Genomic DNA, 26,578 nt, shown 5'->3' on the forward strand with positions numbered 1-26,578 from the left:
AAAAACAATGTTAGAAATGTCATTAGCCTTTTGATAGACATCTAAAACATTGTAGAACAGCTTAGGACACTTAAGCTGAAATACCATGAATCTGAGGATGGCTTTGTACCAAGTCCCTGAGCAGCGTGCTTCAGTTTATGTGTGTTACAGAAGCAGATTGGAATGCTGTTCCAAAACTACACAAATATGGAGTTTAACTCTTTCTCCAGATCTTCCTCAAAACATAGTTACAGATGTCTTCTGTATAATGAAAATCAACAGAAATGTTATAGATGTGTGAACTGAAGTTCTGAGGTTTCTCAGCACAAGTAATTTCTACCTGGGGGAGTATTAACTTTTGCTGACATTCCTGGTGATGATTGTAGTACTGTCTTGGGGAACTGGAGGAAAAGATTTGAAATCTTTCTCTCGCAGGCCTCTCCTCCTTGAACATTCATCCTTTTTGTGTCACTTAGGCAGTGCAAAAGGTTATGCTGTGGTTGTGCAGTGACATGGTGCACTATTGTATTAATTCCATAAACAGTGATAGTAGTGGTGTTAGTAGTTGTAGTAATAATAATAATATAACAGTGCTAATATGTTGGGGTTGTGGGTGGTACTTTATGACATACAAGAAGACAGTCTCAACAGAGGCCTTCCAATGCCTTTTAGCAGAATGAATACTGAGGTATAGTTATGAGTATGAATCTTAGGGTTTCCAGGAGAGCAATGGTAAACAATGGAAGAGATAACTGCTGCTGGTAGAACATTATTTTTGAAGAGACATGTCTTATGTAATGGTTTATGTTGTGTATTTCTTAGGGGTTTTTTTACACTTAAACCGACTGGGTTTGGAAATAGGTGCGAGTAGTAGGGCCACCTGTGGACATCTGTGGTTGGCCGCTTCTCCTTTTAAAACTGCTGTCTGAGGCTCTTACTATGTTCTTTACTTTTTGTTCTTCACTGTCATTCACCACCATGGGATGAACATGCCAGACTAGGATTTACCTCTGTAAGACATTTCTCATATTTTTTTAAGGATTGGAACAGCTTTCTCTTACATTACACTGAAGAAATACTGCTTTACTACCTCTGGAAAATGCTTTTTGTTTTTATGCCAAAATAATTCTTGTTCTCTAAATGAGATTAAAAGGCTCAACAGAGAATTCACATTCCTGGGGGAAGGACAGCTAATGTTCCTTTAAATCCTCTCAGTCCTCGGTTTCTGTACAGATCCCTGTGCAGCTTAGCACTGTGGGCCTCCCTGAGTTATGACAGGTTTTCCCTGGCAAAGTTGTCTGGAAACCCCACAGCATCGCTTGGTAGAGCTCTCCCCAACTTGATAGGACCCTTCTTGCTAGAATTTGCTCAGGATACAGCTGTATGCCTGTTTCATCTGTCCCGAGGAAATCTTCATCAGAACAGAATTACATGTTTTATCCATTACCTTGACCCAGTTGTCATGAGCCATTAAGAGACTTGGAGCAGTGGAGAGAGTTTTATTCTTGGTATTTACCCTTTGGACCCTTGATAGGTCTGAATTATGCTTGCCAGTTTTCGTGTGTGTGGACACTTCACATGTGCTAAAAGAAAGAAATCCCTATAGTGCCTCAACTGTGATCAGTAAGTCTGAGCTATCAAATAGTTGGCTCTCTACTTTGCTGCAAAGTCCTGTGATCATCCACCCTATATGTGTATTAATTCACTCTTGGAATCTCTTCTAGAGTAAACCAGCTGGTTGCCTCCAAGATGGAATGTAGGTACAGTTCTGGGAATATTTGCTCCAGAGAGATCTCTAATTAGATAGTATGGATGGAGAGCTTACTCAGTCTCAAACCATCTACAATATACTGTCTTGTGGGACACACTCCCTGCAAGGATTGTACCTTCAGGCAATCCACCCACAGTCGTGGTATGTCCTATTGCTTTGCGTTACATTAACTAAACGGTGGTCTGTCAGGCAATAACATATGCCACAGCTTATTTCGGCCACTTCAGATAGAACCCGTATTAAAAATGAAAATGATGTCTTAGAGACAGGCAAGCACCATGGGGGACCAAACCAGACCTGAGCCAATTGCTGGGCAGTGCAGAGCAACGTGAACTTGAGCCTCAGAAAAAGTGGCAGGATGGATGCCTTTAGCAGTGTAGGTATAACTGATGGAGGAGCGGACTGGGGCAGTGGTCCACAAGCTGTGGTATGTATAGACTGTGAGCAGCGTGATATTCTTCCTGGAAGCTGCCGCTCTTAACAGCGGTGATACACAAGCAAAGTAAGTTTGGGAAGCCACACAGGCTGAACACAGACATCTTTTGTTTCCTTTTGCTCCATTTTTATTGTTAATTCTGCAGTCTTATAAAAATCAAGTTATATTCTTAGTTATATCCAACCAGTTTTGTCAGTAGCATAAGATAAAGTCAAGTATCCATTTTCCAAAGTAACAGAAAGTTGGAATGACCTAGATAATGAAATAACCTAGGAAATACAGGATCCACTGGGAGTGCTTGTACGCATTTGTATGGCTCTGCACAGATTAGAGCCAAGAGTTTATTAATTCAGATTAGCGTCTGGATTTAGACTGAAACACTGACGAGGCTTCATAGTTGGGGGCAGTGTTGGACACATGCTGGTTGTGCACATTCGGTGAGTGCATGATCCCTCACAGAACCCAGAGTTTAGGAGAGCAGGGAGCAGAGGGTCCCAACCAGCTGTGCAGAAGCCTTTGCAGTACAGAAAGCTGAGCTGGTGACAAATGATTGTTAGCTGCAGTGTAGCAGCTAGGAGCAGGAGAGCAAGAGAGATTTCTAATTCTTCTTCTCCTGCCATATAATTTGTGCATTAACTTCATCTGACCAGTAAATTAGATCAACATCTCAATCAGGAGAGAAGTGCTAAATGAAATAAAATTTCTTAAAGTGAAAAAAAAAATCTAAATATAACGATAGCAATTTTAAAAGAGGAGGACCTGGCTATCTTTGTTGTACATTTTAAATAATAGTAATTCTTATAGGTAGAGAATGAAAATCGGTATTTTCACATATATAACTCACAACCTTGATATTCCTGACCTCCTTATAAATAATTTACGTTGAGAATAAATCCTTGTACAATCCAGATATCCAGATGATTTCCAAACACGGGTAGCCTGCAGCTGTCTTCTGTCATTCTTTCAAAGCAGATGTGCATCCAGCAAATTCCCAAGTTCTTTGGAAATCTAGTGCTGCCTGTAAGGTGGAGGAAGCAGGGGAATGGATGGTAACGCCACTGGGAAACAGATAACAGGATATGGAAAATTAGAGATGGGGGCTTTTTTGCAGAGAGAGAGTAAAAGTAGCTGTATACAGGTATAATCTAGACTGCTACTAATTACAGTTTTGGTTGTTGGTGGTAGGGGGGTTTCTTGGGGTTTTTAGTGCCTTTTTTTTAACAACCTGTATTTATTACCTGTGGAGTGATTATGGATGATACTCTTTAGTGATCAGATCTAGTGAAATGCTGAGCGTTATCATCTGCTGTTGGTCTTCCGTTTGGTGCTCTACAGTTCAGTCTGTTTTCTGGAGTCAAGAGACTTTCCTCATCATTGTTTATTTTTCTTGTCTGATAAAAATGTTAAGAATGATTTTAGCCAAAAAGTGATATGCAGTATGTTAGTACTTGCCGTAGTGATGTCAAACAAGTTGAACATTATCAACTAAAGTAGGTGGTATTTTTTAATACTTTTAAATCACTTTCTGTTTTCAATTGCATGCATCCATCCCAGGCCAGGAGACATTTGGGGAATCTGATCTAGCATATTTACGTAAAAAGTCGCCTGCTTGCAGCAGGTGACTGGAAATGTCTTTAGGAACAGTAGGCAACAAGCTGGTCCTGTTTTTCCATCACAGCTGTTGGAGCTACTTGTACTGAACCTGATGGCAGAATTCATAGATTAATGGATTTGTAGATTTGAATGTTACAGAGCAATGAAGTCTGACACACAGTCACCTAGTCTGATATTTTGAAACAAATATTGTAACTTCTGGAGTTAGTTATGGTTTAAACTAGACAGTTATTGGTATTTGTGCTGGCTGCTTAGATCCCTGTGTTTTCAGGATGCTGGTGCTGGTGGATCCCATTCCCGCAGTGTGTGTTCATTGGTGTTTAGGCCCAGGAGGGGGCTCAAGAGCTCAGCCCATCATTGCAAATTAGTACATAAAATTCACGAAGGACTTGTTCATAGTGCTCAAGAGATAGTTCAAGTAGGTGCCTAACTACCCTTACTAGTGTAAATCCTGTAGTAGCCTAAAGATTTTGGGATGTGCCTTTTGGAAATTTACTGGTTCTGCTTCAAAAACTTTGTTCAGCTGCACAACTTAGGTTAACAATTGCAGTTATAATGAAATTGGCTGGGCTTGGTATTACTCAAGTCAACTAAAATAATTAGCACCAAACAGCTAGTTGTTTCAGTGATCATTTTCTGCCTTTGATCTCAAGAAATTGCAGTCTACTTTACTTCCTTCAGCCCACAATGCTGAAAGAAGGAAATAATTAGAATGTTGTTTCTAGAAGGAAATGGCCTCCAAGCCTAAAAGAAGAGGACTGTAGCTTGACCTGTCTTTGAGGTATCTGATGATAATCCCAATTGTTCTTGGGAAGTATCTGGGAAACCCATAGGCTGGGAAACAATGAGGGTTGAGTGCCAGGAAAGCAGAAGGGTTATACTTCTTAAAATCTGCACCTTTAATGCTCCCAGATATAAGAAACCCCAGGTTCATAAGGAAAATATTTGTTTTTCTTGCATATCCAGTCACAGTATTACTATTTTATTTTGACAGTGCAGAGCTTTAAGGAATTCTACATCCATTTCCCTTAGCAAATCTTCAACGAACCTCATAAACAACCTGTGCTTACAAGAATGCTAGCATTGTTTTCTTTAAAGGGAAAATGAGTATGCTTTCATTTGTGCCATTTGCGTCAGGCCCTTTTGCACATGGAAGAGTTTTAAATAGCATGCATATACATTATTAATTCTGGCAAAGTCTGTAGTTGTCTTGAGGGCAAAGAATATCTACTATAAAACAAGAAGGTACAAACTGTTGTTATGCATCTTATAAGATACTGCTTTATTTGCTTCTTCCAGATATTGGTAATAAATGCATTAAGGAGAGCACAAATAAAGTGTTAATGCAGTAATGCGTAATATTTCACTAAGTAGAAATTTAACGTAACCAAACTAAGCAGTCTCTTTCTGATTTAGCACATGGAGCAGCAGTAGCTGGCATGGCCGCGTTAAAGGAGGAATGAAGGGGTTTCAGAACTTCATGGTGTCTGATAGTAACATGACTTTTGTGGAATTTGTAGAGCTCTTCAAATCTTTCAGGTAAAATATATTTTTATTCTGTACTGATCTCATTCATCCAAGTTTATAAAAGAGCAAAAACTGAACTTCTAAACTCTTTTCGCAGTGTCCGTAGCCGCAAGGATCTGAAAGACCTTTTTGATGTCTATGCTGTGCCTTGCAATCGATCTGGTTTAGAGCCTGCTCCACTTTACACTAATTTGAAGATTGATGAAAATAGCAGTGGATTCCAGCCTGATTTAGGTTTGTTAAAGAGGAAAATACAGCTGTTAGCCTGCTGAAGAGCTTCAGTTATTGGCCTTAAGAAAAAGTGTCTCAGACAGTCTCGTAAAGAACTATCAATTATAAATTTAAGTAGAGGATTGCTGCTGTACCTCCACTAATACCTAGTTAGCAGGATGTAAGACAGGTTCTTTGCTCGGAAATGATGGGGAGGAAAAGTATTGCTGCTTTACATTAGCCAGATATATTTGTAACCAATATAGCGGAGGCATAAAACTTGTTGCCAAATGGCTGGGCCCAACATAGGGATCTATATCTGGTTGCAGGAGCTCTGGAAGGGCTAAAACACCGAGCAAAGAAATGTAGGAAGGAGAAATGAGGAGGCTGTGCCCTGTGTCTCATTTGGTTGGGTTTTTCCTATCTGGTTTCCTAGTAGATCTGCTTTGTGTGGGACAAGGGGGAAGGAAACCTCTGTCCCCCTTTACATTCCCCAGTTACCATAATCTAAGTCTGGAGCTTTGTCCACATTTAAAGAAAACAGTCTTTCTGCCAAGCAGCCTGTGGGGAGGGTACAGTACAATTGGCATATGGGATTGGGAGAAGATAAATGATGATCACACAGGAAGGGTATGGGGTTGTACACAGCGAAGGAAGGGCTTTGAGGCTGTATGTGGTGGTGAGAGGAAGCAGGAGGGTTCTGGGTGACAGTGTGTGAGAGGGTGTGAATCCATGTTAAAGGTTCCAGGATTTTGTTTATAGTAATTGAACACTTACAGTCTACTCTCACTGTTTTGATACTTAATATATACATACTTTCATACTTCATGCTTAATACTCTTTCTTCTATTAGTGAATATAAACAAGATGGTTTTGTTCTAATTTACTATGTCAGTGCTAAAATATTCAGTCAGATATTTATGTGTATTATATATTACATTATATTATATACAGTATAGATAATACACATAATTATATAGCTTATTTCCTTATTTTTTCTTTTAAGATTTGTTGACGAGGAATGTTTCAGACCTTGGTTTGTTCATCAAGAGCAGGCAGCAACTATCAGACAACCAGAGGCAAATATCTGATGCTATTGCTGCTGCCAGTATTGTAACCAATGGTACTGGAGTTGAAAGCACATCGCTGGGAATATTTGGAGTGGGAATCCAGCAGCTAAACGACTTCCTAGTGAATTGCCAAGGAGAACACTGCACCTATGATGAAATCCTCAGTATTATCCAGGTCTGTAATACAAACATCTTGCAATTCCTTTTACTTGAGCTCTTGTTACTTCTGTTTTCCTCACTAGCATTGTCTGCCTTGTAGTTAGAATAGCATATCTATGTGGAAATCTGCTTTCACACTGATGTTATCACTACAGTATACTTGAATTTAAAATGTAATACTATCTTTATTCTGGGCTATAATATTGTGGAGATGTCCATTAAAAAAAATCATGCAGATAAACAGGTTTATTGGCTACGTGTGCTTATCTGGACAGGGATGTCACCACTTGGGAAAGCACTCATGACAGTGCATTGTTTTCTCCTTGTCTGTGACCACTTTTGATAGAGCTTAACCCTAATTTGGAACATAAAAACCACCATTTCCACATATTTTTATTTTATTACCAAAAAATATTATGCAAACATGGACATTTTATTCCTTATGTACAATGACTGAAGTGATTAGAAAGTATGTAGAAAATTTTGAATTCTTCCAAACATGCATAATATACTCCAAAATTAAGCCCCCACTTGGCAGTTAACAAAGGCTAAAAACTGTATGTTTCAACTATCAACATGTAATATAAAATTGCAAAGTTTAAAAGACAGAAATTCTAAAGAAACATCAAGTTAGCATACCACAAGTCTCTTTAATTCGAAATGGTGGTGTGTTGTGTTTAAGCACAATAGATAGGAGGATGCCTGATTATAGATCCTTTTTAATTTCATCTTAAGTGCTGAACAGGAGGTTGGATTAGATGACCTCCCAACATCCTTTCCAACCCGAATGATTCTATGATTTACAATTATGAATTTAGTATGCTTGTTTAGTGATTTGTAAAACAAGGATGGGCATACTGCGGGCACCTAATTACTTTATCCACAGACAGACTGGTTTTACATACTAACTGGTTAGTTCAGTGAGCAGGCTACACTTTGAAAGTATGAAAAAGCTGTAATTCTAAGAATTATTATTACATATCACTTAAATTTCTTCATCTTTATAGAAATTTGAACCCAGTGTGAACATGTGCCAGCAGGGGCTACTATCTTTTGAAGGATTTGCAAGGTAATTATTTATGTGTTAATTTTTATTTTTATATATATATATATATATAGTGTATTGATGTTTGTATGACAGTCACAAAATCCTCAGCACAGCATAAAATTTCCTCACATCTTCTCACCTTTAGATTTTTGATGGATAAAGACAACTTTGCCTCCAAAAACGATGAGTCACAAGAGATTGCTGAGGACTTGCACTTTCCACTGTCATATTACTACATAGAATCTTCACACAATACTTACCTTACTGGCCATCAGCTTAAAGGGGAGTCATCGGTAGAGCTCTACAGCCAGGTATGGAGGATTGGACCATTGTGTAGTTTTCAGCATGAACTTCTTTGTTTAACTGGCAAGTCTCAGAAACGTGACCTTTTTGCTTTGAAAAATCTAAATGTCCTAAACCTCTGCTTGCAAAACGTTGGAAAACATGATGTGTGGGAAAGCTGCCTGTAAGCACAGTTATGCTCAAGATGCCTTTTCTAAGGCAAAAAAATAGGTTTAGTTTGAGATTCATAGCATTTAGACATCAGTCGGTCTGACCCAAACTACTAAAATTAGACTTTCCCACAGGAAAGACTGATCTAATATTTTAGTTCATTCAGATGTCAAAAACACTACTCAAATACTGTACGTTGCATTGCAAGGACAAATTTCAAATAGAACTATAACTTCTAAAAACATTACTTCTAGGAAGATTCTACAGTTTTTTAGACTTTATGCCTGATGGGTAGTGGACAGGAAGAGAACGATTTCTCCCTAGGGCTCTTGGTTCTGTGTGTGTTTGTGTGTATATATGTATTTGTGTGTCTGTGTATTTACCAAATGCTAGAGAATGCAGCAAACTTCCTGTGAGTAGTGTTTTCGTTACTCTAAATGTTAATGACTCACCATTGAGAAGGGCTCATGTGGCATCCCATGTGCTGCTTTGCTTGGAGTTATAAGACAGAGGGTGAGGCTGTCTTAGGAAAGCCCAAATAACAAGATTGCATTGAAGAATGCAATTTCAAAGGAGGTTCCTGTGGTAGCACTGCAGCGGTATGCGAGTATTGTGTTGGTAATAGATGGGAAGTGAGAGAGAGCTCAGCTGGCTCCAAAATTTGAATGATGCAGAAGAGTTTCTTCCTGTCCCTCAAGTAGTTGTTGCCAAAGAGAAGGGGCACTTTGTTCTGGCTCAGTGTGTCTGCCTCTCACAGAAGTGGTGGTGTGCCAGCTATGGACACAACTGCCTGAAATCTAATTATTCAGATTTCGAATAGAAGAGGTAATTTTTAGTTTGTTCATGAATGTTTTTGCTGGAAATGGTTTTGATTGTCAAGATCTTTGTTTTCAGTAAAATGCTAAATTGTAATACAGATAACTCTTTCAATGATAGGCATGCTAAATATTGATAGCAATAATAAGTTGAGCTGCCAACAGATGAGTTAGCTTATCTTTCCCTCCATCCTTCCTCTTTGCTTTCTTCAGTAGTTTTCTAGCAAGCAGGGCTTTCTGAAATAAACAAATGAATAAATAAAAATTGGATGGATGGGTGGGTGGATGGATGGACGGATGGCTGTAAATGAGCTTAATATCAGATGGCCTGGCACATTTCCATTCTAACTATCCTCATGGAATTTGTTCATAAGACATTATCTTCAGACCACCTTCTATTTAAAAAACTAACAACATCAACAAAAAGAACCAGCAAACAAACTGCAGATGCCGTGCCCATAAGCTGTCGTGGTAGCAACCTGGAATAAATTGCTATGTTGCTTTATAACTGCTTTTGCAGATAGATACATGGAAATGTTTCTCTCCCTCAGAACATTAAGCTATACATCAAGAACCACTTTCTGCAAACAGATTCCATGTGTCCTGTAAGATACCATGAATTTCAAAGCTTTATGGTACTTCTCCTAAGAACATAAATGCTTTCTTAATTTTCCCACTCTTTCTCAACTTAGGGAATGCAGTTAGCGGGGGACTGTAGCTTCTGAGGGCTATGTTTACTCCACAGAGATTGCTCTTTCCAGCACTGTTGCTGAATCACTGGGCTTTCATTTAGCTCTGCAATGTCTGTCTTCTGCTTTGATGGCATGAAACTATGGCTTATATGTGCTTACACTGTTCAATTGCATTCTAGGTTCTTTTACAAGGCTGCAGAAGTGTAGAATTAGACTGCTGGGATGGCGATGATGGGATGCCTATCATTTATCATGGGCACACTCTTACTACTAAGATCTCTTTTAAGGTATGCTGCTAATTGCACAGAGAAACAAAAAATGAGAAGAAAATCAGTAACTTTTAATGAAGGAAAAAATTTGCCTACTAGAAAAGTACAAATCCTAATGGGCTAAATCCTAATAGAATATGGAGTACGTCAGACATGAACTCCTCAATTGTAAACATTATGCTTTTCAAATTAGTTTTTGTAGCATATGTACTGTAATTTTCTGTCTTTTTATTGTCAACATAACTAACATAAGTAGCTGTTACCGATTCTGTTGTAACAAGATGGTAGGTTGATCTGTAGGAGCTTGTTTTGAAAGCAAATTGTGGATTCTTTCTTCTTAGAGGGGAAAACAGATGCCTTCCTTTCTCCCCTTTCAACTAACAGTAAGTTAACTGAATGCTGCAAAATAATCACATGTTCTTTCAATGACTTTCCTTTCTCACAGGAGGTAGTTGAAGCTATTGATCGCAATGCATTTATCACCTCTGACATGCCAATTATCATATCAATAGAAAACCACTGTTCATTGCCTCAGCAACGCAAGATGGCTGAAATTTTCAAGGTAGGCCATAAATTGTGGTAAATTATTCTAAGCACACGCCTTGGGATTTTTCAGTATTGTATCACATGTTCTTGATATTGCAGAATGTATTTGGAGATAAGCTGGTAACAAAGTTTTTATTTGAGAGTGACTTTTCTGATGATCCCATGCTTCCTTCACCTGGCCAACTGAAAAGAAAAATCCTGCTTAAAAACAAGAAGCTTAAAGCCCATCAAACACCAGTGGATATATTGAAACAAAAGGTAAAGTCCTTCCCTAATAGCAAGCAGTGAGACCTAACTTTTGTTAGAAATAATTCATTTACGTTTGAAGTTTTTGCCATTCCAATATGTACAGCAGAATAATCTAATGCGTATTCATGCTTGGAAGACTCACAGTGGATTGCAACACTTTCAAATAAGTAGACAAGACATATAGTAAAGTATAGGTACAGTGTAGCAAAATTTTACTGTATTTTAGTTTTATAATACTTTGTAATATTATGATTAGCACCACATGCCCTATGTGATAAACATAAACAAAGTTACACTCAGAGGCTATGACATTTGCTATTCATGTTTGTTGAGAAATAGTGATATGCATTGAGTATGTGTGTATATATACAGTATGTAGTAATTTCTAGCAGAATTCTGCTTTGTTTCTTTTTTTCATATTCAAGCCAGGCAAATTCTCTCTTTCCTACTCCCTTTTTGGGGGGACTGTGCTATTCAAGTAGTGCTTATACCTATATGGGGATTTTTTTGGTTTCTAAAAATTAGGGCGGCATCTCTGGTAGCCTCAATTTAACAACGTCTGTGGTTAGTCAGCAATTAGATTGAATCCTTGAAAACTAATTGCTTTTACCCAAAATGTAAACACAATTGAATTAGAATTGAATTCTTGTATCAGAGTAAGTAAATCACACTAATTGTACCACTATATGGACATTCTCCGTCTTTAAAAAAAGTTTTGAACTGCTTCCAAAACAGCATACCTCAGACTGGAAAAAGGCAGTCTTGCTCTGAATAATGTGCAAAGTGGACAGTTTTCCATAATCAATTAGGTTTCATATCTTATTGGGTGTTTTTTCTATCAATACATGTTTTCTTTATATTCAAACCCTTAAAATGGTATTTTAGTTTGATCTTAACAATCTTACTTATTTCTCATTATATATATTCAGTGCTTTCATATAAATAAAAATAAGATGCAAACAGTCATGAAAACTCTTTTGCTTTTTAAAAGTACTTACCAATAATGTAATAAGTGGTTCTGTTGCTGTAGGCTCACCAGCTGGCACATATGCAAGCACAGGCTAGCAATGGTGCTAGCAACCCCACACCTACCAATGAAGAGGAAGATGATGAAGAGGATGAATATGACTATGACTATGAATCTCTCTCTGATGGTAACAATATATGTTTATTTATTTATTACAGTGCTGTTGTTAAAACTGTAGCAATAAGGCATGTAAATATTCTAGTTCAGGAATGATGTAGGTAAGTTGATCTTACCTTGTGAGACGAAGATGTACTAAATGTCCTTGGTGGCCCTTTGGTGCAATAGTCTATAATACTGTGAAAATAATTTGACTGTGTAGAGTACTTGAGTGTGACTTTAACTCTAACCATTAGATGTTTTAACTGTGCAGCGTATGCTAAATTGTAGTCTTTATAAATTGTGTTTTATATTAGTTATATTATGCAAAAATGATTGTGTTCATAGTGTACTCTGTCTACATTCACCTGTATTGTCTTTCATAAGGAGTTTAAACACCTGAAAGCTCAAGGTTCACAACAGGCTTAGCCCTTGCATCTGTATGACTGCCATTAAATTGACCTAAGATGCAGATTCTCCAAAGTCTTCCGTGGTTACTGTCTGATCCTGAAGTAGTTGTTTTAGTTACCCTTTCAGCATCAACTGTTCACTTCATGCGTAAAGGTAGAGAAGCCCCCGAGTCCTTGGCTTGTTCAATAAAGATGGCTTTATTAAAGCTTCAGCTGATGAGTCAAAAAATGGCAAGGCACGCCTTACTGACTTGCCTTCTGAGTTCATGTGCTGTCTACGCTTCAGCTGTCCTAGCCTTCAGGAAATGGCAGGTTAGCATAAATGCACCTTTAGGAGCAGTTTATAGATTGGATATAATGATTGGCATGCCAGAGGTGATAGAAAATACTGCAGTTAGTAACTTCCACTACTTCCTTAGCTCTCCGGTTCGGTCAGACACATTTGATTCAACTACAGATGAAGGACAGAATGTGCCAAACTGAGGCAGCTGAGCTGAAGTCATGCATCTTTTTTTTGCTTCTCTTGCTCTGGGGCTGGCAGATTCTGGTAGACTAAACAGCTGAAGTCAGAAACATTTAATCCTCTAAAGTTTTGTGAAAGGACATTTGTCAAAACTCCCATGCACAGATTGAACAAGCTGGATGCATCTACATGGGTTATTTGTTGTTTTTAGTCGGTAATTTTCAGAGAATATGTCAAAGTAGATCACAGTGCATTTACCCAAGGAGACAGCAGTGATGGTACAAGTGATACCAAGCTCTTTGGGTAGTTAAATGCTGCACCACTGTTAAACTCCATAGATGGGTCACAAAACTGACCAAGGGGACAAAAAAGTTACAGATTTGCTTCAGTGTAGATAAACATAAGGTAATACATTTGGGGAAAAAAACTTAAACCTTGCTTGTATGATTCTAAGCTCAACAATGACAGTATCAATTTGGGAGATCATGGAATTATTGAAAGTTCTCTGAAATCCTCAGCTTTGTGTGCAGTGACAGCCAAAAGATGGGGATCATCAGGAACAGTACTGAAAACAAAACATCTTTTTGCTTCTGTATAAAACCTTGATGTGCCACAACTTGAGTTCTGTGTCCGGTTCTTGCCTCCAGATCTCAAGAAGGATATGGTTGAGTTAAGGAAGTTAGAAGGGCAACCAAAAAAGTAAAGGGAATATGGTGGTGGCCTTGCACGAGTCTGAAAAAGCTGGAATTCTCCAGCTGGGAGCGAAGAGGACTGAGGGGTGAATTTGAAGCATGTTTACTAAATCATGAAGTGGTGGATAAGGGGAGTACAGAACTGTTACTCATTAGATCTAGGAGATGCTTAGTAAAACAAGTGGAAGATCAGTCTAAAACAGGTGAAGTATTTCTTTGTGCAGCTGGTAGTAAACATCTGGAATTCACTGCCATGGGAAATTGCAGAGGCACTGTATCGGCAGATTGAAAAAAGGGTTGGATAAATTCATGGACAGGTTTATAAGCAAATGTTACAGGTAGAAATGGATGGTCCAACGTCCCTAATATTCAGCAATTGTGGATGTTAGGGTGGTACTAGGGAAGCGGACCATGACTAGTGGCTGGATGCTCTCTTTGAACAGCATCTGCTGTTGCCACTGTCAGAAAGAGAATGGTGAGCTAGATGGACCATTGGTCTGACGCAGTTGCACATGTTCTCCCAGGTAAACAGTAAAGTACTTCACTAATTGAACCTTCAAGTCTAATGGGTACCTGTTTAAGTTCTAGGTACCATGTTCAGAGAAGATGTAAGGCTTGAGCATGCCCTGCAGCACAGGATTTCTTTCCAGTTGGTCTCTTATTTAAGTTACTTGCTTCTGTGTTTAATGACTTAAAAAATAGTCACAAAATTAATGAATGCAGTTCAGGACCTGACACTGCTTGTGGGATAGCAGTATTATTTATGCTAATATGAAAATTTATGAGTTTGGTGCCAGTGTTGCCTTCAGTTGCATTTTGCTAGAAAGTTGGCCTAACTGGCTGCTTGGGAATACTCCTTGTGTGCGACAGGGTGGAGATAGTGTAGATGTAAATTGCTGTGAAAAACTTAGATCTCTGTTAACAGATTTGCCAGGAAAATATTGCGAGCTAACTGCAGTAAGTGATGTTTCAGCAATGTTCTAGTTAAGAGAAAGTTTGAGAAATCTGAAGCTAGCAAGAAACATTCACGTCTTCCAATATATGAAGGAATCTGCAGCATGGTTTACTGCTTTATTACAATTATTATTCTTTGGGATCTTTAATTACATTAATATTTTGGCAAAACTAATCTAAATAATGGTCTGAAAACTTTCTAAAAGATTTTCAGTTTTATTTTCCTTACTGATACATTAGGTTTGCGTAAGGCTAATAGTTTTACAACTTAATTTTCATTTCTCTGGCTGTAAATCTTAATTTCCTTTACTCTTATTCCCTCTCTGACTCCGTTTCCCTGTAGCTGATGTCCTTAATGCTTCTCCTGCTCCTAACAGCCAGGAAGGTAAAGGCCATTTGGTTGAGCATTTTAACTGCATGAAATCAGCACTGCATCTCCAGCCTGTTAAATGTGACAGTGTGAATATATGGTTTCTACTTCATATTAAAAATGCAATCAGATATTTTTATATGGCATTGTTAACTGGTCAGGAACTGTTAGAAGGCTGCATGTGTGGCACTGGTTATGCATAAAAAGAATATGGTCAAAGCATCAGGAGTATCAGGAATGAAACAAAACCATTCCTTTTGTGACAGTTACAGTATTTTGGTCCAGAAAGACCAAATTACTAGGTGTGTTATTCTCTGATAAATATGCAGCTTTGAAGAGGAATTTCTGTAGATGTAAAAAATATTTGTTCATGGTGAATGTAAGGAGAGGAAAGCCAAAACTCGCTGTACAAAGATGTGTACATGTTTGGTGTGGTTAATTGTGTTTGGACTTGAGCAATTCTTTGTTGTTCAGGAATATCAGTTGTTTTCAGATTGCAAGATTAATTCATTAGCTGATTTTGTTTTAAGCATCTTCTGAGCACAAAAGGATGGGCTTTAAAAGAAGTGCAACATATTAACCAAAGCCGAGCATTAAATTTTTGAAGTAGAAAGTTAGTACTAAAAAAGAATGCTTTGACCAGTAAATGCATTATTTTGGCATCTGGTTATTCAGATTCACAGCATTGTCCACAAATATTGTTAATTCAAATTAATTTTCCAGTTGAAATTGTTTGGCTTTATGTTTATTAAAATCCCATTAATTTTTAGATAACATTCTTGAAGACCGACCTGAGAATAAATTAACAAGTGATAAACTGCAGTTTGAATATAATGAAGAGACTGCCAAACGAATAAAGAAGGCTGATTGTTCTACTTACAATAATAAAGGAAAGGTAGTTCTGCTTTTTCCCGCTTTCTTCTCAGCCACACTTTGATATATAACTAGCTTCAAAAGAATTTGAGCAGTTTAGGTAACTGAGACATCAGATGGCAAATGTGCTTTAATGAAGACAAATAGTAGAAAGCATGGAAACACACCAGAGAAAATAGATTAAATAGAACAAATGCGCAACATACTGTTCAAGAAAAGTCCTCAGAGGCTATTGTGTATACAGGCTGTTTGGCTGAAAATTTTAACTGTTGTTGCTCTCAGTGAAAGACTTCATTGAGGCTAGATCCTGAAGTTTATTTAGATAACTGTTTTCCATTAAAATCAATGGAACTGAAGATTTCATCTGAATCTTCAGCATCTTTGTGTACCTAAATAACTTTAAAATGCTGCACTGTGATAGCAGATGGCCACATTACCTTATATTAAATCATCTGACAACTGAACCAGTGCATTGCTGTTTAGCAAATTGTAGTTTCTACTGAACACAGATGGTTTTTGTCTAAATGTTTGTAGAACTGACTCTGATTGAGGCCTTTGTGCACTACCGCAGCATCAATAACAGGTATTGATGCATAAACCTGCACATGGAGATGTGTTAGGTGAAGACAGTAAACCACACAGGAAGAATGAGATAAAGTATTTTAAGGACATAAGTGAGATATGCAAGAGTACTTTCACATTCAGTGATTTTATTATTACATGTTCTTGGAATTGTCACTTAGGTTTACGACATGGAGCTGGGTGAAGAATTCTATCTTCCGCAAAATAAGAAGGAAAGCAGACAGATAGCTCCAGAGCTATCAGATCTTGTCATTTACTGTCAAGCTGTAAAGTTCCCTGGTAAGTACACTGTCCTGTTTTACTGCTTTAAGCTTTCTAATTCTTGGAGACATTATGCTTATGTTTTGAATTAGTATGAGCATTTTCAAACTGAAGTAGTCGAGGAGCTTTTTTCTTGATTTGGTAGTCTACATAATAATAGCTCCTGGCTGAGAAGTAGTATTCATAAATTATGTGAAGACATATTGTTTGTCATATTAAAATGTTTACAAAAGTGAAATTTGCCAGTCTTCACAACTTAGACAACTGCTTCATTGCCAAATTACAGACAACAGAAAGCTTTATCTTAAGAGTTCCGAGATTCCATGTAAGGACCTACTGAATTAGGAAGGAAAATATTCTTAAAACCTTACAGGAAGAACTTGTCACATTTCTTTAAGTGACCTCACTTTAGTGCGTTCCACCTTTGTCTACAGCTGCATCTTCTGTTCTTTCCTAAGTGGATAGGAGGGGTAAAGCAGCCTTTTCATGGGGCAGGTGAGGACAGCTGATGGCATGCTTACACACACTCTTTATGGAAGGGGTTAAGGAAATAGGAGAGTCTTTTGTACAGTAGGAAGAATAATGTTTGCAGAGGAAAAGGAGAGGGAGTAACTGAAGAGTAAATCACTGATAGTTACTCGTTCAGTACTGAAACACAAGATTGAGTATGTTTTGGCTCATACCGTGTACATAAATACTTTTAAATTGAGAATTTATTGTTTATTGATGTGTTTAATGTTTTGAATGAAAAAATCTGCTTTTTAATGGAGTGGTTCTCTGTGGAAAAGTGAACAATTGTGCCAAATCATGATCTTATACAAATAGAACTATAATCAGATTAGAGAAGCTATCCAAACATAAAATAGTGTCAAATAGGCAAGATAAACATGCTGAAAAATGGAGAGACATTCTTTTATAATCTTCTGTAACTTTAAGAATTGTAGGTGTCACTTGTAAAAATAATAACTTCTAAAAATTCAAATCTGATACTCCTTTTAATGAAATCTGCAATGAGATATCTTTCAAATAAAATATTTTCTTTTAAAGAATGATATCCAAGATTAAACAGAGATAGTTTAAGTTGTTCCAAGCATTTTGACACACAAGAAAGTTCTGATGTTCTAAGGAAACTTTAAAGTATTTCAGTTTTTAAATGTAATTTCAGATAGAAAAGAAATACCTGCTTTCCTTGTTGGATTTCTTCCTCTTGATTTAAAGGGGACATGAATAGAACAATTAGGAAAAATAGTTCCTTTCACAGGTGAACACATGAAGCTGTAAAATTAGTTTTCCAACAGACTTTGTCTCCTTAGAGACAAACACTGCCTTCTCTGCAAGATATGTAGACTTCCATGGCCACCATGCTACTGATTTGATTCTTCTGCTCAGCTAGAGGGCACAGACATGGTGCACTGCCATACCCCAATATTGCCCATTAATAATGAGAACAAGGCTGGTAGATCCATGACTATGTAGCTCTATTGACTGGGTTCCTAACCAACTCAGAAAATGCAAGGGTTTGGGAATAGGGAGGGCAGAATTCATGTCAGTGGCTGATCAGTGGTGTAAATATTTTAGTTCTCCTGTCTTCACATATTTCTATTCTGTGTTTACAGTTGCCTATGTCCCTGAATGTTAATCAGTGATTTGTGACTATAAAAAAGGACAAGGACCATTACTTGTACTGAGTAACACAGACTTCCCTAAGTGCTTCCTGGTCAAAACAGAATTTATCATGTCAAGAAAATAACATTTCTTGTTTATAAAATCTCTGGTAACAAGGAACCCACCACAGCTCTGGTTGTTTCAGTGGTTTGTGACCCTTACAGTTCTTTCTTAACTTCAGTTTCAGTCTGTTGGATATCATCATACCATTGTAAGAGGGTGAAGGTCTGTTCTTTTGGGTCACCCGAGATGAGGGCAGTGAAGCATACTTGAGCACAGTACTACTGTAACCCACTGGCACGTGGCTCGTTGCCTTGGTGCTGAGGATCCTTACAAAATAAGTAGAGAAAGTCGAGTAGATGAAAAGAGGATCTGCACAATCAAGCGCAGAGAGCAGGGAGTCACCTGAGCTAACCAGCATGAAAATCAGTCACCATCTCCATTGTATCAGACTATCTGCCCCTATGGTATCACTTTTTAAGCAATTAAAGTGAACATAAAAAAGGGCACCCTACATACAAAAGTTCTGTAAATTCTTTTTCAAGGTCTGCAAACCTGCAAACTAACTGGCTGTTGGTCTGGAACACGTGGTGAGAAGGTGGCAATTACAGTTTAACCTGTTACTTTAGCATGGTTAGTATAAGAAGGGCAGAGAAGTTTGCCATCCTCTGGATTAAAAATCTAAAAGCAGTAAAGCAGTGTGGTTATATCTAACATGAGAGACAGGCACTAAATTCTGTAACTTGAAGGATATAGCATAGGGGTGGAGGGATATACAAACTCTTTACTCTGTCATTATGGTAGAATGATAGGATTTACGTGCAGTATAGTAGGATCTAAGCTGGTCCTGCTTTGACCAGAGCATTGGACCAGATGAATTCCAGATCCTTGCCAACCTCCATGATTTTATGAATTTATGATTCTGTGAATAGGTGATGCTGTATCTTGGAGTCAAGTTTAAATTGGAGTGAAAAATGGAGCTTGCCTCTGGGAGGAGGTGTGTCATATGCAAAGCATGGCCATGGGAAAGACTGAAAGAAAACTCCCAGCTGCAGCTTACCGTGTGGCCGTCACACTGGGCTCCGTTGACCCTGGTGTTTTGTATTGCACTCCCTGGTGATTTATGAGGTTACTCTGTTTCCTCAGTGACTGTCTCCACAACAGGATTTTGAAACCTGGATCTTGCTTGCCAAATCCATTTGATCCACTGAAAACTGGAATTAAATAGTGCTGGAAGCACACAGTGCATAACTCCTCATTCTTCTAGTCAGTTCATATTCCTTTATCTCAGCTTCTACCATTTTCTGTGGTTTATGTGTATGCTTTGGCCCAAAGAGACAGTCCATCTCCAATGCTGAAAACATTTATGTATATCCTGAATTTTACTAACCCAAGCAGTTCCATTGAAACTATGAGCATAATTTTACTAAGTACATGTAGACATGCCGTAAAGATTAAGAGCTGAAAATTTACAGCTGTGGACAGACTTCAGTAGAAGAGCGTCCAGTGTGTCCTCCTTGTGATTTACATTTGTAGTTGAAATATTAGTATTAAATCCAGAACTGTCTTTAGGCAGGTGTGAATTGATGTGAGTTCGTGAGGGTGGTTTTATGAGTCACAGTTAGGCAAATAACAGGGTACTTGCTTTGTTATATTTTATATCACAAATGCATCTTGGGTCTCTCGGAGCATCCCACACCTCACTGCTGTGGGTGTCAGAATAACTATTGTGCATTTTGACTTCCATTAATTTTGGTCTGCCATGTGCTCTCTCCAGGTCGACAGAAAGAAACTGACCTTAAGGGAGATTAAATCTGTTTACTTCACTGGGATTTAGATCATGATTTTAATGATTATTTTGCTAGAATGCGTATGTTTAAATAATAGCTATACTAGAGCTTTCCAGTTCCACTTCCAGTATATACTGGCTATTAAATGCTTAATGGATTTTGCACACCTACCATATTTCCCATCATTGAAATACAAATTCTAAACAGAAGAAGAAAACTCTGAAAACATCTTGAGGTTAAACTGTTTAACCAACAGCATTTGGGCTTGCTCCTTTACATTGTATCTTTAAATCATATTCTTGCATTTATTTAATTATGTAGGTATCCTATCCTAGATGAATTCCATGATATTCACTACTGTACAGATTTATTGCTTTTGTAAACAGGATAATTTTTTAAATTATTCTAAGGATGAATACGTAGGGACTGTTACTGCAGATTTTTTTACTATTAATTAGGACCATTTGGTTATTTGAGACAGAGCCACTACCTTCCTCAAGTCAAAAAGTAAAATGGAGAAAAGTTATATCATAGAGAGATAACTGTATATTGTATTGCTTCATAAAACTTTTAATATACATTTTCTATATAAACATACATAATATATACACATATAAAGGCATGTATGTATGTAAAGATGTTAAAATTAAATTTTGGAGAAAAATACACTGCTTGCCCTGTGTACTATATAACAGGAGTATTCATGCCTTCAAAAATAATGTAAAATATGATGGAAAATGTCATGCCCTCTTGGTCATGTTTTTTGGCTCATTTATTTTACATTTATGGGAACAGGCTTGTCAACTCTAAACCCATCTGGCTCTAGCAGAGGAAAAGAAAGAAAAAGCAGGAAGTCCATTTTTGGCAACAATCCTGGCAGGCTGAGCCCTGGGGAGTCAGCTACTCTTGCCAAAGCATCTGGAAAAGGTAAAGTTAGCATCTTCTTTCACCAGTCACGTGGAATGACTCTCTAATCCAACACATGTACCAGACCAAGTTGTTAAAGATCAAATACTTGACAATGTGTAAGATGTTGAACTTCGGAATGTTTTTTCTTTAGCACAGCAGCTATTACAGTAACACTATTATAACCAAAGTGTTGAGTGTGGAATGTTAAAATAGGATTACTTGGTCAGGAGTATGAAGACCCTAATTCATAAATGATTCAAAACTAACATACATTTTAAGTGATGTATCTTAAAGTTTGTATTTTAAAAGGTGTGAATGAGTATTTTCAAAGTACAAATGGAAGGCAGAACTGTTGGGCTGGATCCAGAAAAGGATTTTTAGTGTCTGAAGTAGGACTTAATTGCCTAAAATTCAGCCAAATCCAAACGTGTAATTGTGCAAACTCCCACGTTCCACCTTGGAGGTATTTAGGCTCCACAGGTGATTCAGTTTGTGAATTTGGAAATTGTACTTCTGCATATGAACAGATATAAAGAAATACAAAGAAAGTACAGAAAAGGTTCTGAAGCAGGGATGAGACCCAGACCCCTGCCTTTCAGGTGACTGCCATAAACAGAAAGTTACAGAGTTGTACCCTTTCTTGTACTCATTTTCTGGCTCAAGGAACATTGCATTTCTTTCAGCCCAAGGGCATGGCTGCAGCAGACAGATTCAGTTCCCTTCTAGAGGCCAGTGTCCTAAAAATGAAGAAGTCTAGTGCCTAATTGTAAAGGATATAAGTATTTTGCTGGCTTTGTCCCCTAACTCTTATGGCTTCTGTAGACTGCCTGTTTGGAGACTTACCAGATGAGTTTCAATCTTGCCTTTCTTCGTCATGTGAAATGTATAAATGGGAAGAATAGAATTTCATTCCTTTATTTTATTCAGACAAATGCCAATTAAGTATTTATTTATGGAAATGGTTGTTAGCACATCTAATCACGGTATCATTTCAGTACTTGAACATTATGTTTCCCTTCATGGATTGTTCTTACTGTATAAGAAGGAATGTGACACTTACACTGAGTAACGTCATGTTCCAGGATCACCTTTTTCTCCAATAACCAAAGTATGCACACATACTTCACTAGAAAACATTGAATTTTTGGAGTCTCTGGATTTGCAGCTGTAACTTGAGGGTACTGTTTATTTTCCAGGTCCTTTTGACGTGATGCGGCAGACCTGGGAAGATCCTTGCTCTCCTTACAACTCTCCAGCTTCTCTCAGTGCTATCATAAGGACGCCCAAGTGCTATCATATCTCCTCCCTGAATGAGAACGCTGCCAAGCGGCTGTGCAGGCGGTACTCTCAGAAGCTGATCCAGCACACCACCTGTCAGCTCCTGAGGACCTACCCCGCTGCCACGCGCATTGACTCCTCAAATCCCCATCCACTGATCTTCTGGCTCCATGGCATACAGCTCGTGGCTCTTAACTACCAAACAGATGGTATGGGTACACGAACACACATTCTGATACATTTTAAACGTGAAATAAGTCCTTAAACTGTGAATTTGTATTTAACGTTTGCTTTTACCCCTATCACGAGGGTATGTGCCTGTCTGCGCGCCCCACCACAAGCAGGTTCATACCATCACAATCTGGTCCTTGAGAGTAGCGATCCCAGAGTTCAGGAGCTTTATGCCAATACAGCAGATCTCCTGATAGCACAGAAGCGCCTGGACAGCAACACCTTCCATTTTTATTTTTATTTTATTGCTGAAGGTTGTTTTTTTTCCCCAGTTCAAGTAGCTGTTATCCCTTTCTGATAATTTCAAGTATAAAAAGGTACTGAACTATTTTTTACTTAAAAGTGCCACCTTGGATACTGGTTTAATGTTGATCAAAAACATTTTTGGGCCATTTTCTATCCTATCTTGTGTTCCTTCACCTTTTTGATGGGGAATCCATTAAGTCATCTACAAAGCTACACAGTTAATGCTTTTTTCATTCTGCAGTTCAGGGAAAATACCTAGAAACATCTCAGAGAGTAAGTGTAGGTAAGCCCTACAGTTGGATAAAGACAACAGAAAGGGATAGAAAAGAATGAACTGCTCTTATAGTTTTGTATAAATATTGGATAGATTGGATACATAAATTACAGCTGTCTCTGAAAACCAAGAATGAATTGATAGTACACAACTAAAAAGAAAAAATACTTAAAACATGTCCTTGTCTTCACTGTTACAGTTTTTCCATTGTACCATTGCTCTTTGTCAATTTTGGCTGCCTTACTTTCACAGATCTTCCTCTGCAACTTAATGCAGCGATGTTTGAGGCTAATGGTGGATGTGGATATGTTTTGAAACCTCCTGTTCTGTGGGATAAAAATTGTTCAATGTACCAGCAGTTTTGTCCATTAGAAAGAGATCTTGATAATAAGGAACCAGCTATATATTCTTTAACAGTAAGTAAATTAAAAGGGAATTTCATACAGCCAAACAGATAGAAGTAGACAACTTTTAACTACAGTTTAACCCATCATGCTTGTGTATGAAAAGATTGAACCTTTAGTTATTGCTTGTACTTTTGAAGGTCAGCATAACTAACAGAAATTGGAGGGGGAAGGAGCAAATAATTGTCTTTATTTTATTTTATTGGCTGGTTTGTATCCATAGTTACTTTCATTGTTTCCTTCACAATATTTGTTGAAACCCAGTCCTGAAAGCATTTTCCCTGTGACTACACAACTGTGTAAAATTATATGTGCGCCTGGATGTTTCACATGTTTGTGAACACTTGAGAAGCAACACAAAAAGCCATTATGAAAAGCTGTACTGAATCTTAAAAAAAATATATCTTTTTAAAAGTTATATAGTAAGATATATAATTAATGGATTTATGGCCAAAAAAAAAGGTATTCTAAGAAGCTAGTCCCTTCCAGGAAATGTTTCAGAAAAGTGAGATTCATAAGAATCAAAATTCTCCCAGCTGCGGTCATTGCACACCTAATTCTTCTGTTGTGTATGCCAAAGCAAGCCAGAGGTCAGTGCCATCACCCCAGAGTAATGGAGAAGAAAATTTGATCCTTTTTGACTACGTTACTGGTACATTCTTTCTGGATTAACTTTCAGATGCTTTGAATGGTTACACTTGTGATGTATGGTGTATTTTTTTCAGAGGAAAGATACCATAGCAATGACATGGCGGGGGGGTTGAAGCAGCTCTGCTTCTGAAGTTACTGCCCTGGCAATTCCCAAAGTAGGGGAGTGTTGTAATTAAATCAGCATGTTAACAAACTGTGCTTAGCAGTGTGCTAAACAATATTTAGCTCAGAATCATGACAGTAAAAGAATTACTCCACTAATTGGTTTCTCTGTGTACTCCTCGGCTTCAGATTGTGTCTGGACAGAACGTCTGCCCTAGCAATAGCACGGGCAGTCCGTGCATTGAGATCGATGTGCTGGGGATGCCTCTGGATAGCTGCCATTTCCGGACAAAGCCCATTCATCGCAACACTCTCAACCCCATGTGGAATGAACAGTTCCTTTTCCGGGTTCACTTCGAAGATTTGGTCTTTCTTCGGTTTGCAGTTGTTGAAAATAACAGCTCAGCGGTAACAGCTCAGAGAATCATTCCCCTAAAAGCTCTAAAAAGAGGTACAGTATAGTTTGTAGTGACATCCTACGCCAAAATGGTGCAGCAGACGCCTGGACTGAGTCCTGCTGGAGGGGTATTTTTAATCAACTGGTTGCATTTTTCTAGAGGAGACAGGGAGCAAATATCAGACAACATACTTTGCCCTGGCAGTATGATGCTGATCTAATAGACTCCCTGGGAGCTGGAGGCTGCCCCAGTGACTTGTAAAAAGTCAGACCCCGTGCTCTTGCAGAGACAGGGGCATCTTGTAGGCAGTTGCGCCGATCCTGAGCTGTGGTCGTGAGGTTGTGTTCACCTTGAGACTTGGTGCTCCCTTAGGAAGTGTGGAGTGGTTTCACTCCCTGCCTTGTCCTTTGCCCAAGAAACTGTTGTTGACTGGTGATCACTGGGCAGAGGGGATTTGCACTCTTCGCAGCCATAGCTGGAGGAGAGGTGAAGGAAGGGTGAAAAAAGGTGAGAGAGAGATGAGGAAGCATCATGAATTCTGTGGCACCTGAGGGAGGGAGTTTCCATATTGCCAGCAGCTCTTTAGCAGAACGGTAAAAATACTTTCACATTTGCTTTGTGCTCCTGTAACACCACAGAGAGGTCTCAGTATATGAGGAGATATGGCCACAGACGTGCATTTTCCCAGTGAGAATTTGTCCTTGTTTCATTCATATTCTAATCTTTAGCTATATCATTTATGAATATATTGAATAATATGGCAAAACAAAGGTAGGCAGCTATATGAGCCACTCAGCAGTTCATAGCATTTGGGTTACACTGTTGTACAGACAAAGAGTGTTAATGCAGTGTTGTTACAGTGCTTTAAATCCTATAGGTGTGGGAAATTCCATTTATGAGACTTGTGTCCTAGGATGTGGCAAAGTACTTACAGAAGGATCTTTTCTCTTTAGGCTATAGACACGTCCAGCTTCACAACCTGCACAATGAAGCATTGGAAATTTCTAGTTTGTTCATAAACAGTCGGAGAATGGAAGAAAGTCCCTCTGGAAACACTCTGCCTGCATCGATGGTAATTTAATTGGTTTTTTTGTGAATGCCATGTATTCTTGTCTTAATGACTACTATGGTCTGAAGATTTCTAGAACCAGAATGTTCAAAGATGTTAACCTCTAAACCTGCCCATTTTTCAGAAGTACCTTGATGCCTAATTCTTTTGGGCTTCGGTGGAAGTAAGGTTATCCCACCTGGCTGAAACTATGGGAGGGTAAATATTTTCAAAGTCCGGCTTCTTGGTGTACTTAGGTATAGCACAAGAACTCCTGTGCTGGAGGAGAGTTGTTGAACAGTAGGTTCAAAGCTGGCTCATGTATTCCTTTATGCATGAATCATAGGCAATGTGTTTGGGACAAAAAAAGATGCAAATTACCAACAACTTTGAGATAATGAGAATAAAATTGAATTCTGTTACAGGAAAAGATGGAGTCTGTATTTCCATAAATACATGCGTATTTATGTATATGTGTGTACATCTTTATGTTTATATGTAAAAATATGTATACTTACACATACAGATGTGTGTATAATATATAAAAAGATGTATGTATGTATCCATTTATGGGTGTGATGTATTTTTTTTTAAATAGCTAGTAATGTTAGGTTACCTGAGTTACTTGTGTTTTAGTAACTCTAAGCATGTATATTATCATTTTGCTGATTCCTAAAGTGTTAGATAAAACCTCCTGAGCTACTGTGTGTGCAGCAGATATGTTGCAGATGTTATCCTGCTGTGAATACGTGCTGAACACGTATCTTGGTGAATTACTGGGGCAGAAAGGAACATAAATGGTTTGGAGGGTAAAACGAAGTTATAGATTTTCATCCAGTTAATTCATATGCTGAATCCAAATAGTCTGAGCTCAGCTAGAATGGATAATGAGCAATGGAGGTCTACCCTTTGTCCAGTGGCAGTTATGTACTCTCACTGGAAAACTTCCTTTTTCTTCTTTCTCTTCAGCTTCAAGGTAGGGTGGGGTGGGGTCTTCTGGGGGGTTGGTTGGGGGG

General features: G+C 38.2%; 1 protein-coding gene across 1 annotated transcript in view; it reads left to right on the forward strand.

Annotated features, from left to right (window-relative positions):
• PLCE1 (phospholipase C, epsilon 1) overlaps positions 1–26,578 on the forward strand; it is a 134,702-nt gene that overhangs the window by 103,495 nt on the left and 4,629 nt on the right. Inside the window, exons 12-28 of the mRNA XM_010564937.1 lie at positions 5,217–5,339; positions 5,425–5,561; positions 6,544–6,782; positions 7,774–7,835; positions 7,960–8,125; positions 9,954–10,061; positions 10,489–10,605; positions 10,689–10,847; positions 11,869–11,992; positions 14,824–14,865; positions 15,621–15,745; positions 16,467–16,584; positions 20,817–20,948; positions 22,127–22,417; positions 23,212–23,375; positions 24,306–24,567; positions 25,468–25,586. Coding sequence (XP_010563239.1) covers positions 5,217–5,339; positions 5,425–5,561; positions 6,544–6,782; positions 7,774–7,835; positions 7,960–8,125; positions 9,954–10,061; positions 10,489–10,605; positions 10,689–10,847; positions 11,869–11,992; positions 14,824–14,865; positions 15,621–15,745; positions 16,467–16,584; positions 20,817–20,948; positions 22,127–22,417; positions 23,212–23,375; positions 24,306–24,567; positions 25,468–25,586 — 2,488 coding nt within the window. The remainder of the gene's footprint in view (positions 1–5,216; positions 5,340–5,424; positions 5,562–6,543; positions 6,783–7,773; positions 7,836–7,959; positions 8,126–9,953; positions 10,062–10,488; positions 10,606–10,688; positions 10,848–11,868; positions 11,993–14,823; positions 14,866–15,620; positions 15,746–16,466; positions 16,585–20,816; positions 20,949–22,126; positions 22,418–23,211; positions 23,376–24,305; positions 24,568–25,467; positions 25,587–26,578) is intronic.

This window comes from Haliaeetus leucocephalus, unplaced genomic scaffold, assembly GCF_000737465.1.
Source record: "Haliaeetus leucocephalus isolate CR32 unplaced genomic scaffold, Haliaeetus_leucocephalus-4.0 Scaffold184, whole genome shotgun sequence".
Classification (NCBI taxonomy): Eukaryota; Metazoa; Chordata; class Aves; order Accipitriformes; family Accipitridae; genus Haliaeetus; species Haliaeetus leucocephalus.